Raw genomic sequence first — 13388 nt, 5'->3', positions numbered from 1 at the left:
AACAAACTAACATGGTCCAAGCACACCAAGACAGTCGTGAAGAGGGCACAACAAAACATATTTCCCCTCAGGAGACTGAAAGGATTTGGCATGGGTCCTCAGATCCTCAAAAGTTTCTACAGCTGCACCATCCTGACTGGTTGCATCACTGCCTGGTATGGCAACTGCTCGGCATCCGACCGCAAGGCACTACAGAGGGTAATAGCTTCCTGGAATCCAGGACCTCTATACCAGGCTGTGTCAGAGGAAGGCCACCCTAGTCATAGACCGCTCTCTCTGCTACTGCACGGCAAGCGGTACCGGAGCATCAAGTCTAGGTTTAAGAGGCTTCTAAACAGCTTCTTTCCCCAAGCCATAAGACTCCTGAACATCTGGTCAAATGGCTGCCCAGACTATTTGCAAAGAGGGTTGAGGAGGGTCCAGGGAGAGGGGTGAGGAGGGTCCAGGGAGAGGGGTGAGGAGGGTCCAGGGAGACAGGTGAGGAGGGTCCAGGGAGAGGGTTGAGGAGGGTCCAGGGAGAGGGGTGAGGAGGGTCCAGGGAGAGGGGTGAGGAGGGTCCAGGGAGGCGGGTGAGGAGGGTCCAGGGAGAGGGGTGAGGAGGGTCCAGGGAGAGGGGGAGGAGGGTCCAAGGAGAGGGTTGAGGAGGGTCCAGGGAGAGGGGTGAGGAGGGTCCAGGGAGAGAGGGGAGGAGGGTCCAGGGAGAGGGGGAGGAGGGTCCAGGGAGAGGGTTGAGGAGGGTCCAGGGAGAGGGTTGAGGAGGGTCCAGGGAGAGGGGTGAGGAGGGTCCAGGGAGAGGGGTGAGGAGGGTCCAGGGAGAGAGGGGAGGAGGGTCCAGGGAGGGGGAGGAGGGTCCAGGGAGAGGGTTGAGGAGGGTCCAGGGAGAGGGTTGAGGAGGGTCCAGGGAGAGGGGTGAGGAGGGTCCAGGAAGAGGGGGAGGAGGGTCCAGGGAGAGAGGGGAGGAGGGTCCAGGGAGAGGGGTGAGGAGGGTCCAGGGAGAGGGGTGAGGAGGGTCCAGGGAGACGGGTGAGGAGGGTCCAGGGAGAGGGGTGAGGAGGGTCCAGGGAGAGGGTTGAGGAGGGTCCAGGGAGAGGGTTGAGGAGGGTCCAGGGAGAGGGGTGAGGAGGGTCCAGGAAGAGGGGGAGGAGGGTCCAGGGAGAGAGGGGAGGAGGGTCCAGGGAGAGGGGTGAGGAGGGTCCAGGGAGAGGGGTGAGGAGGGTCCAGGGAGACGGGTGAGGAGGGTCCAGGGAGAGGGGTGAGGAGGGTCCAGGGAGAGGGGTGAGGAGAGTCCAGGGAGGCGGGTGAGGAGGGTCCAGGGAGAGGGGGGAGGAGGGTCCAGGGAGAGGGGGAGGAGGGTCCAGGGAGAGGGTTGAGGAGGGTCCAGGGAGAGGGGTGAGGAGGGTCCAGGGAGAGAGGGGTGAGGAGGGTCCAGGGAGAGAGGGGAGGAGGGTCCAGGGAGAGGGGTGAGGAGGGTCCAGGGAGAGGGTTGAGGAGGGTCCAGGGAGAGGGGTGAGGAGAGTCCAGGGAGAGGGGGAGGAGGGTCCAGGGAGAGAGTTGAGGAGGGTCCAGGGAGAGGGGTGAGGAGGGTCCAGGGAGAGGGTTGAGGAGGGTCCAGGGAGAGGGGTGAGGAGGGTTTAGGGAGAGGGGTGAGGAGGGTCCAGGGAGAGGGTTGAGGAGGGTCCAGGGAGAGGGGTGAGGAGGGTCCAGGGAGACGGGTGAGGAGGGTCCAGGGAGAGGGGTGAGGAGGGTCCAGGGAGAGGGGTGAGGAGGGTCCAGGGAGAGGGGTGAGGAGGGTCCAGGGAGAGAGGGGAGGAGGGTCCAGGGAGAGGGGTGAGGAGGGTCCAGGGAGAGAGGGGAGGAGGGTTCATGGGGAGTAGGGAGGATGGTCCATTTTGCTGCGCAAAACTTCAACGCCCAAAACATCAACATCAAACAATGAACACTGGGACAATACATTTCAACATCCGAATTTTGGGAATGATGAGAGATGGAATATGGAAAGTTCATTTGTATTTTGTGATCTCATTAAAACTTGTTTAAAGACTTTATAATGAAAACATTGTAACTTGAAGAGCTTTTACACAGTGTATATCAGGTTTACGTTGTATAGAAAATATCAAGGAAAAAGAGAATGTTTTTGTGATGATAGGATTGTGATTTTTGACCTCTAATGAGATCATTGTAATTAAGATACTTTGCCTCGTAATCCAGTGCCCAGGGAGCAAAGAGAGTGTGTCAGCATGATGAAAACCCCCCTTTCTTACCCGAGGGTATATACCCGAGGGTATAACAGATTGAGTTAAGAATGAACATATCAGACTAAACAGACCACAAGCTGCAGCTAGGTACACATTAGCCATGACCCTGAGAATCAACACAGGGTTGAAGAAGACAAAGGAACCTCTAACAATCATTGTTACGGTTGAGTAGCAGTTCTAAGTACTGTATCTTAGAAGGTGAATTTAAGTAGGACCATCCGGTTATTCTCTCAGAATCATCGTCGACTACACTGCTCTCATCACCACTCTGGGGATCATCAACACGGCTGACTAGCTGTCCTCAGGAGACCACTCTTCCAGAACGAGTCCAAGTAAACAGACAACCAAGAAGAAGGACGTTGTGACTTCTTGTGGACAATCAGAGACTTAGACCAGAGAACTAAGGAAAAATCCATCTGAAGAAGAAGGGCCAAGCATCCCGGAGTCGCCTCTTCAATGTTGACGTGGAGACTGGTGTTTTGTGGGTACTCTAATGAAGCAGCCAGTTGAGGACTTGTGATGCGTCTGTTTCTCAAACTAGACACTCTAATGTACTTGTTCGTTTGCTCAGTTGTGCACCAGGTCCTCCCACTCCTCTTACCTTTCTGGTTAGAGCCAGTATGCGCTGTTCTGTGAAGGGAGTAGTACAAAGCGTTGTACGAGATCCTCAATTTCTTGCCAATTTCTCGCATGGAATAACCTTAACTTCACAGAACAAGAATAGACTGACGAGTTTCAGAAGAAAATCCTTTGTTTCTGGCCATGTTGAGCCTGTAATCGAACCCACAATTGTAAATGCTCCAGATACTCAACTAGTCTAAAGAAGGCCAGTTTTATTGCTTCTTTAATCAGACAAACAGTTTTCAGCTGTGAAAACATAATTGCAAAAGGGTTTTCTAATGATTAATTAGCCTTTTAAAATTATAAACTTAGATTAACTAACACAACTTGCCATTGGAACACAGGAGTGATGGTTACTGATAATGGGCCTCTGTACACCTATGTAGATATTCCATAAAAAAATAATTAACAGTTTCCAGCTACACCAGTCATTCACAATATTAACGATGTCTACATTGTATTTCTGATCAATTTGATGTTATTTTAATGGACAAAAATTGGATTTTCTTTCAAAAACAAGGACATTTATAAGTGACCCCAAACTTTTGAACGGTAGTGTAAATTCATGAGTTAATTCGGGAGACGGTAACTCGTTAAACAACTTCTCCCATGGTGCCCCAAATTCCTAATGAGATAATTGTTACATTATTTAATCGGGTAACAATTAAACATAGTAGGTAATTATTCGATAAATAACAGTCATCACATTAATGAGAGTCACAACAGGGGTGTGAAGGGTGTGAGTCTCACCATCTGTTCTGAGTGTGAGTGGAGTGGGCGGGCTGAGGACCCTGGCGTTGGTCACCGTGTTCTTCACCAGACAGATGTAGCTGCCCACGTCGCTAGGCTGCACCTTGGAGACATACAGGTTGCCCGTTACCTGTGAGATAAACCGCCGGCTGTCCTCGGCAACAAATGACGGGAACTCGTTGAAAACCCAGGTGTAGATAATCTCTAGGGAAGAGAGGACAAGATGAGCTAGAAACACACACAGTGTGTACTATAACAAATTCCCAAGCTGTGTGTTTCTATCCTTGTGTTGCTGTGTGTGTGTGTGTGTGTGTGTGTGTGTGTGTGTGTGTGTGTGTGTGTGTGTGTGTGTGTGTGTGTGTGTGTGTGTGTGTGTGTGTGTGTGATTGTGTGTCCATCATAGTACAGATAAAGACTGTCGTCTGCACGGACACAATCATTTGTTCATCAACGATTCTCTCTTCAATATAATTTTTGGATGAATTTCAGCCCATTGATTTCAGTGTTTAAAATGTGTACATACTTCAGGTTGTGTGAACCAGACTGATACACCACTGAAGAAACTGTAGGTGTACATCCCAAATGGCACCCTATTCCTTTTATAGTGCACTACTTTAGACCAGGGCCTATATGGTGCCATTAGCGATCTGGGCATAAGTAGTGCACTGTATAGGGAATAGGGTGCCATTCGGGATTCACAATGCAGCTCTTTAAATGCTTCACCAATAACTGTTGTGTTAATGAAGCTGTGACTCCTCCAAGGCAAAGCATGTCTGTTATTCTATAGAATATCTGTTATTCTATAGAATGTACTGTGTGTTATCCAATAGTGGTTAGAGCGTGTGACTAGTAACCGGAAGGTTGTGAGTTCAAACCCCCGAGCTGACATGGTACAAATCTGTCGTTCTGCCCCTGAACAGGCAGTTAACCCACTGTTCCTAGGCCGTCATTGAAAATAAGAATTTGTTCTTAACTGACTTGCCTGGTTAAATAAAGGTAAAAAAAAAAAAAAAAAAAATCCAATAGAATGTATGTTATCCAATACAATACAGTCTGTTATTCTATAGCATGTATGTTATTCTATAGAATGTATGTTATCCAATAGAATATATGTTATCCAATAGAATGTATGTTATCCAATACAATGTCTGTTATTCTATAGAATGTATGTTATTCTATAGAATGTATGTTATCCAATAGAATGTATGTTATCCAATAGAATGTCTGTTATCCAATAGAATGTACTGTATGTTATCCAATAGAATGTATGTTATCCAATAGAATGTATGTTATCCAATAGAATGTATGTTATCCAATAGAATGTCTGTGATTCTATAGAATGTCTGTTATCCAATAGAATGTATGTTATCCAATAGAATGTATGTTATCCAATAGAATGTATGTTATCCAATAGAATGTCTGTGATTCTATAGAATGTCTGTTATCCAATAGAATGTCTGTTATTCTATAGAATGTCTGTTATTCTATAGAATGTATGTTATTCTATAGAATGTATGTTATCCAATAGAATGTATGTTATCCAATAGAATGTACTGTATGTTATCCAATAGAATGTATGTTATCCAATAGAATGTATGTTATCCAATAGAATGTCTGTTATTCTATAGAATGTCTGTTATTCTATAGAATGTCTGTTATTCTATAGAATGTATGTTATCCAATAGAATATATGTTATCCAATAGAATGTATGTTATCCAATACAATGTCTGTTATTCTATAGAATGTATGTTATTCTATAGAATGTATGTTATCCAATAGAATGTATGTTATCCAATAGAATGTATGTTATCCAATAGAATGTCTGTTATTCTATAGAATGTCTGTTATTCTATAGAATGTACTGTATGTTATCCAATAGAATGTATGTTATCCAATAGAATGTATGTTATCCAATAGAATGTCTGTTATTCTATAGAATGTCTGTTATTCTATAGAATGTACTGTATGTTATCCAATAGAATGTATGTTATCCAATAGAATGTATGTTATCCAATAGAATGTCTGTTATTCTATAGAATGTCTGTTATTCTATAGAATGTCTGTTATTCTATAGAATGTACTGTATGTTATCCAATATAATGTATGTTATCCAATAGAATGTCTGTTATTCTATAGAATGTCTGTTATTCTATAGAATGTCTGTTATCCTATAGAATGTCTGTTATTCTATAGAATGTACTGTATGTTATCCAATAGAATGTCTGTTATCCAATATAATGTATGTTATCCAATAGAATGTATGTGATTCTATAGAATTTTTTATTGTATTTTATTTTTTTATTTCACCTTTATTTAACCAGGTAGGCTAGTTGAGAACACCTTTATTTAACCAGGTAGGCTAGTTGAGAACACCTTTATTTAACCAGGTAGGCTAGTTGAGAACAAGTTCTCATTTGCAACTGCGACCTGGCCAAGATAAAGCATAGCAGTGTGAACAGACAACACAGAGTTACACAGGGAGTAAACAATTAACAAGTCAATAACACAGTAGAAAAAAAGGGGAGTCTATATACAATGTGTGCAAAAGGCATGAGGAGGTAGGCGAATAATTACAATATTGCAGATTAACACTGGAGTGATAAATGATCAGATGATCATGTACAGGTAGAGATATTGGTGTGCAAAAGAGCAGAAAAGTAAATAAATAAAAACTGTGGGGATGAGGTAGGTAAAAATGGGTGGGCTATTTACCAATAGACTATGTACAGCTGCAGCGATCGGTTAGCTGCTCAGATAGCTGATGTTTGAAGTTGGTGAGGGAGATAAAAGTCTCCAACTTCAGCGATTTTTGCAATTCGTTCCAGTCACAGGCAGCAGAGTACTGGAACGAAAGGCGGCCGAATGAGGTGTTGGCTTTAGGGATGATCAGTGAGATACACCTGCTGGAGCGCGTGCTACGGATGGGTGTTGCCATCGTGACCAGTGAACTGAGATAAGGCGGAGCTTTGCCTAGCATGGCCTTGTAGATGACCTGGAGCCAGTGGGTCTGGCGACGAATATGTAGCGAGGGCCAGCCGACTAGAGCATACAAGTCGCAGTGGTGGGTAGTATAAGGTGCTTTAGTGACAAAACGGATGGCACTGTGATAAACTGCATCCAGTTTGCTGAGTAGAATGTCTGTTATTCAATATAATGTACTGTATGTTATCCAATAGAATGTATGTTATCCAATAGAATGTATGTTATCCAATAGAATGTATGTTATCCAATAGAATGTCTGTGATTCTATAGAATGTCTGTTATCCAATAGAATGTATGTTATCCAATAGAATGTATGTTATCCAATAGAATGTATGTTATCCAATAGAATGTCTGTGATTCTATAGAATGTCTGTTATCCAATACAATGTATGTTATTCTATAGACAGAACAAATAGCTGTAGATTACATTAGTGTGTTTAGGCTTGAACATTACTGGAAAAGATTCCCAGTTAACTAATGGGGTGATATATCCAATGTGTATTCACTTGTGTTATTGTGTGATATATCCAAGATGGATTCATTTTTGACGCAATGTTCAGATGAAAACAAATCACTAAATTCACTTGAATGTTGAATTATAAGGAATACATTTCCAATTAAGTACAAGCAAAGGACTGATTGGCACAACTGAGGCAAACCGCTGCAACTAATATACACAAAGGTCATCTAGTAGTTAATAACTTCACAGAAGCATCTTCTCATTGATCAAAAACATAATAGAACGACTCCCCATACAGAGCCAAAGCCATAAAATTGAAAATAATAACCTTTTTTCACATTCCACTGCATCCAAATTATTTTCAATTACCTCACTGTTCTAATTTCCCTGTCATCTTCACATGTTAAAAGCTTTTAATCCTCCAACACCATCCAAATAATGAAATATAAATCAACCTCTACATTTGCTTCATTTTCCCTTTCTAAAGTGTATACTTATCCTCACTTTCAGAACACCTCTAAATAGTATTACTCATTAAACTCCCAAATATTTAAAAGGGGCAAACTGCATTTCAAACAACAACAAAGCTACCACCACTGTTTGGGCACCTTTCTGAGGGATGGAGAAATGTAACCACACAAAGATACCATCCCACCACTGGCACCTTTCTGAGGGATGGAGAAATGTAACCACACAAAGATACCATCCCACCACTGGCACCTTTCTGAGGGATGGAGAAATGTAACCACTCTCACATTCATAGACAGAGCTACGGATGCAAGGACTGACCATCCATCATATCAACATTATAGTTAAAAACATGTTTTGGCACCTTTCTGAGGGATGGAGAAATGTAACCACTCTAACATTCATAGACAGAGCTACGGATGCAAGGACTGACCATCCATCATATCAACATTATAGTTAAAAACATGTTTTGAGGCTATACAGTTGTTGTTGTTTTTTACAATTAGATGGTTTACAAAAAATAAGCTTATAAAACAAGTTTATAGTTTGAGTTATGATGGGGTACTAGTTAGTCATTTAATAGTTATATTCTTCCAGAATACATGACTGTATATTATTTTAAAATGTTAAATTTTACCTTTATTTAACCAGGCAAGTCAGTTAAGAACACATTGTTATTTTCAATGACGGCCTAGGAACAGTGGGTTAACTGCCTGTTCAGGGGCAGAACGACAGACCTTGTCAGCTCGGGGGTTCGAACTCGCAACCTTCCGGTTACATAGTCCAACCACTCTAACCACTAGGCTACGCTGCCGCCCCTTTAATAGTATATTAATATATACCAAAAAAGATATACATGTACACACATATTGCCCCTTTAAACAAGCTTGCAAATATGAAATGGATACTATTCATGACTGCGTCAGTCCATCCTCAACCTTCACAAGGCTATGCAGTATCCACAGGATCAAACCTCCATTGTGATAACTTGACATACAAGCCCAGTGTTATGTAGTCAACTTGACATGAAATGCTAAGTATTCATTTATTCAATGTATTGATCGAGTCAATCAAACGTTTCCTGCTACATTCTCTGTACCAAACAATCAATCAAGCCAATGTCACAAAGTGCTATAAGGAAACCCAACCGAAAACCCCAAACAGCAGAAACCCAGCCTAAAACCCCAAACAGCAGAAACACAGCCTAAAACCCCAAACAGCAGAAACACAGACTAAAACCTAAAGATCAGAAACCCAGCCCAAAACCCCAAACAGCAGAAACACAGCCTAAAACCCTAAACAGCAGAAACCCAGCCTAAAACCCTAAACAGCAGAAACCCAGCCTAAAACCCTAAACAGCAGAAACCCAGCCTAAAACCCTAAACAGCAGAAACCCAGCCTAAAACCCTAAACAGCAGAAACCCAGCCTAAAACCCTAAACAGCAGAAACCCAGCCTAAAACCCAAAACAGCTGAAACACAGCCTAAAACCCCAAACAGCAGAAAGCCAGCCTAAAACCCTAAACAGCAGAAACACAGACTAAAACCCTAAACAGCAGAAACACAGCCTAAAACCCTAAACAGCAGAAACACAGGCTGAAACCCCAAACAGTAAGCAATGCAGATGTAGAAGCACTCATGGCTGTTTGCCCTTCCGACAATCCTACTCCATTTTTATACTCCTGTTCTGTGTTCCAAATGGCACCATATTCCCTATATACAATAGTACACTACTTTTGAAAAGAGCCTTATGGGCCATAGTCAAAAGTCATACACTATGAAGGGAATATGATGCCATTTGGAACACACCCATTTTCTGAGTGAGTAAATAGGCTCTAACGGACATGACATAATAGAAAATAATTTAGCTGATCTCATTTCACAACCTGGCAGGCCAAAGCACTGTTTAGCACAGATATGAACACTCAGAGCCATCAAGGAGAAGTCCTGCTGAACACTCAGAGCCATCAAGGAGAAGTCCTGCTGAACACTCAGAGCCATGAAGGAGAAGTCCTGCTGAACACTCAGAGCCATCAAGGAGAAGTCCTGCTGAACACTCAGAGCCATGAAGGAGAAGTCCTGCTGAACACTCAGAGCCATCAAGGAGAAGTCCTGCTGAACACTCAGAGCCATGAAGGAGAAGTCCTGCTGAACACTCAGAGCCATGAAGGAGAAGTCCTGCTGAACACTCAGAGCCATGAAGGAGAAGTCCTGCTGAACACTCAGAGCCATGAAGGAGAAGTCCTGCTGAACACTCAGAGCCATGAAGGAGAAGTCCTGCTGAACACTCAGAGCCATGAAGGAGAAGTCCTGCTGAACACTCAGAGCCATGAAGGAGAAGTCCTTCTGAACACTCAGAGCCATGAAGGAGAAGTCCTGCTGAACACTCAGAGCCATGAAGGGGAAGTCCTGCTGAACACTCAGAGGCATCAAGGAGAAGTCTTTAGCTCTATAGACCTAGACGTTGACTTATTCATCATACTGTGTTCAAATCTTTTTTTCTCTCAGTGAACATCTGTGCAGTGGCTGATTTCTCCCCTCTCCACCATGACATGCATTCTGGCATGGAGGTATAGAGGCATGGAGGAGGGGAGGGGGGGAGGAGAAAAGAGGAAAGAGAGAGTTGAGGAGAAGAGAGGAAGGGAGAGGAGAGCAGTAGTGTGTATTCATGGATTCCAAAAATAAAATAAAAAAACATATAAAATAAACTATCTTTCGTCTCTCTGTATTTCATAATTTTCCTTCAATTCTCAAGAGGCTGAATGTATCCCACTGAAGAAAGCATCTGAGCAAAACAGCGCACCTCTCTCTCTTTAAGTGTAGCCGATCTATCTGATGTTGTCTGATCAAACATAGTATCACCTTTTTTCCGCTGGAGCATTGAATGCAAGGGAAGCCAGCGAGCATTTGGCATCCCTTGATTACAAAAATATATAATAATAATAGCCAATCAACGTTGAGTTTAGGGTTGTTATGGTGACCGTATTACTGCCACACCAGCGGTCACAAGTCATGACCACAGTCAAATTCCACATGACTGTTTAGTCACTGTAATCAGGCTTCTCCAATCTCTGATGCTGCTGATGGTAATTAGTAGCTTACCAAAAGGCTAACTGTCTGGTACTCAGAACTCTATTGTCCCACGAATTACTGACATCAATGCAAATGTAACCGAAAATCAAATCAAACACTTCATAAGAGCCCATGAGCTCATGTTTGCGCAACATTTCTATAGGCTATGCAATTGCAAAAGAAAACAGAGTGATGGCCTCTATTAAAAAGAGGAGGCTCCCATCAGCGTTCTATAGGTTAGGCCTTCTTTATTTATTTCTCAACTTTCTTAATATTAAGCACATTGCTTTTCTTTACAACAGGAGTATAGCCTACCAGGCTGGCATGAAAATGAACCATGGCAAAAGCGTCCTCCGTTCGCTATTTAAATGCATAGATGAAAAGTAACTGGCATACACAGGCGGTGCGTGAGATTCAAATTTGGGGAAGATCATTTTCTCCATAAAAATGCACCATTAATAATAAAACATTACGTGCATAATCACATTTGCAGTTACTTTAGATCATCAAGGACATCAACCACCCAAGCCACGGCCTGTTCACACCGCTATCATCCGGAAGGCGAGGTCAGTAAAGGTACATCAAAGCTGGGACCGAGAGACTGAATGACAGCTTCTATCTCAAGGCCGTCAGACTGTTAAACATCCATCACTAGCACATTAGAGGCTGCTGCCTATATGCATAGACTAGGAATCACTGGCCACTTTAAGGAACGGAATACTAGTCACTTTAATAATGTTTACATATCTTGCATTACTCATCTCATATGTATATACTGTATTCTATACTTTGCTACTGTATCTTAGTCTATGTATTACTCATCTCATATGTATATGCTGTATTCTATACTTTGCTACTGTATCTTAGTCTATGTATTACTCATCTCATATGTATATACTGTATTCTATACTTTGCTACTGTATCTTAGTCTATGTATTACTCATCTCATATGTGTATACTGTATTCTATACTACTGTATCTTAGTCCGTTCCGCTCTGACATCGTATCTACAGTTCAATAAATATTATGTGAACCCTTTGGAATTACCTGAATTTCTGCATAAACTGGTCATTCAGTTTGATCTGATCTTCATTTAAGTCACAACAATAAAATAACACAGTCCGCTAAAACTAAAAACACAAACAATTATACTTTTTCATGTCTTTATTGAACACACCGTGTAAACATTCACAATGCATGGTGGGAAAAGTTTGTGAACCCGAGGATCCTGACCCTCCTTTGGCAGCAATAACCTCAAACCAAACTTTTTATGTAGTTGCGGATTTTGGACCATTCCTCTTTACAAAACTGTTTCAGTTCAATACTAATCTTGGGATGTCTGGTGTTTAACAGCTTTCTTGAGGTCATGCCACAGCATCTCAAATCGGGTTGATGTCAGGACTGGGCCACTCCAGAAGGTGTATTTTCTTCTGTTGAAGCCATTCTGTTGTTGATTTACTTCTGTGTTTTGTGTCGTTGTCCTGTTGCATCACCCAACTTCTGTTGAGCTTCAATTGGCGAACAGATATCCTTACATTCTCCTGCAAAATGTCTTGATAAAGTTGGGAAGTCATTTTTTACGTCGATGATCACAAGCTGTCCAGGCCCTGAGGCAGCAAAACAGCCCCAAACCATGATGCTCCCTCCACCATACTTTACAGTTGGGATGAGGTTTAGATGTTGGTGTGCTGTGCCTTTTTTTCTCCACACAGTGTTGTGTGTTCCTTCCAAACAACAACTTCCAAACAACTTTTGTTTCATTTGTCCACAGAATATTTTGCCAGTAGCGCTGTGGAACATTCAGGTGCTCTTCTGCAAACTTCAGACAGTAATGTTTTTTTTTTACAGCAGTGGATTTTTCCATGGTGTCCTCCCATGAACACTATTCTTACTTAGTGTTTTACCTATCGTAGTTCTGTCAACAGAGATGTTAGCATGTTCCAGAGATTGGTGTGTCTTTAGCTGACACTCTATAGATTCTTCTTAACCTCATTGAGCATTCTGCGCTGTGCTCTTGCAGTCATCTTTGCAGGACGGCAACTCCTAGGGAGAGTAGCAACCGTGCTGAACTTTCTTCATTTACAATGAGGGAAAAAAGTATTTGATCCCCTGCTGATTTTGTACGTTTGCCCACTGACAACGAAATTATCAGTCTATAACAACAAAAAATCCAGAAAAACGCATGTCAAAAATGTTAGAAATTGATTTGTATTTAATGAGGGAAATAGGTATTTGAACACTCTGCAAAACATGACTTAGTACTTGGTGGCAAAACCCTTGTTGGCAATCACAGAGGTCAGATGTTTCTTGTAGTTGGCCACCAGGTTTGCACACATCTCAGAAGGGATTTTGTCCCACTCCTCTTTGCAGATATTCTCCAAGTCATTAAGGTTTCGAGGCTGACGTTTGGCAACTCGAATCTTCAGCTCCCTCCACAGATTTTCTAAGGGATTAAGGTCTGGAGACTGGCTAGGCCACTCTGGGACCTTAATGTGCTTCTTGTTGAGCCACTCCTTTGTTGACTTGGCCGTGTGTTTTGGGTCATTGTCATGCTGGAATACCCATCCACGACCCATTATCAATGCCTTGATTTGACGGTACATGGCCCCGTCCATTGTCCCTTTGATGCGGTGAAGTTGTCCTGTCCCCTTAGCAGAAAAATACACCCAAAGCATAATGTATCCACCTACATGTTTGGCGATGGGGATGGTTTTCTGGGGTCATAGGCAGCATTCCTCCTCCTCCAAACACGGTGAGTTGAGTTGATGCCAAAGAGCTCC

General features: G+C 42.8%; 1 protein-coding gene across 1 annotated transcript in view; it reads right to left on the bottom strand.

Moving 5' to 3' along the window:
• LOC115115930 (contactin-5) overlaps positions 1–13388 on the bottom strand; it is a gene marked incomplete at its 5' end in the record, with an annotated part of 417179 nt that overhangs the window by 204645 nt on the left and 199146 nt on the right. Inside the window, one exon of the mRNA XM_065000650.1 lies at positions 3627–3830. Coding sequence (XP_064856722.1) covers positions 3627–3830 — 204 coding nt within the window. The remainder of the gene's footprint in view (positions 1–3626; positions 3831–13388) is intronic.

Source organism: Oncorhynchus nerka, linkage group LG14 (genome assembly GCF_034236695.1).
Source record: "Oncorhynchus nerka isolate Pitt River linkage group LG14, Oner_Uvic_2.0, whole genome shotgun sequence".
Taxonomy (NCBI): Eukaryota; Metazoa; Chordata; class Actinopteri; order Salmoniformes; family Salmonidae; genus Oncorhynchus; species Oncorhynchus nerka.
The sequence above is the reverse complement of the archived record's forward strand: the minus strand, read 5'-3'. Positions and strand labels throughout refer to the sequence as shown.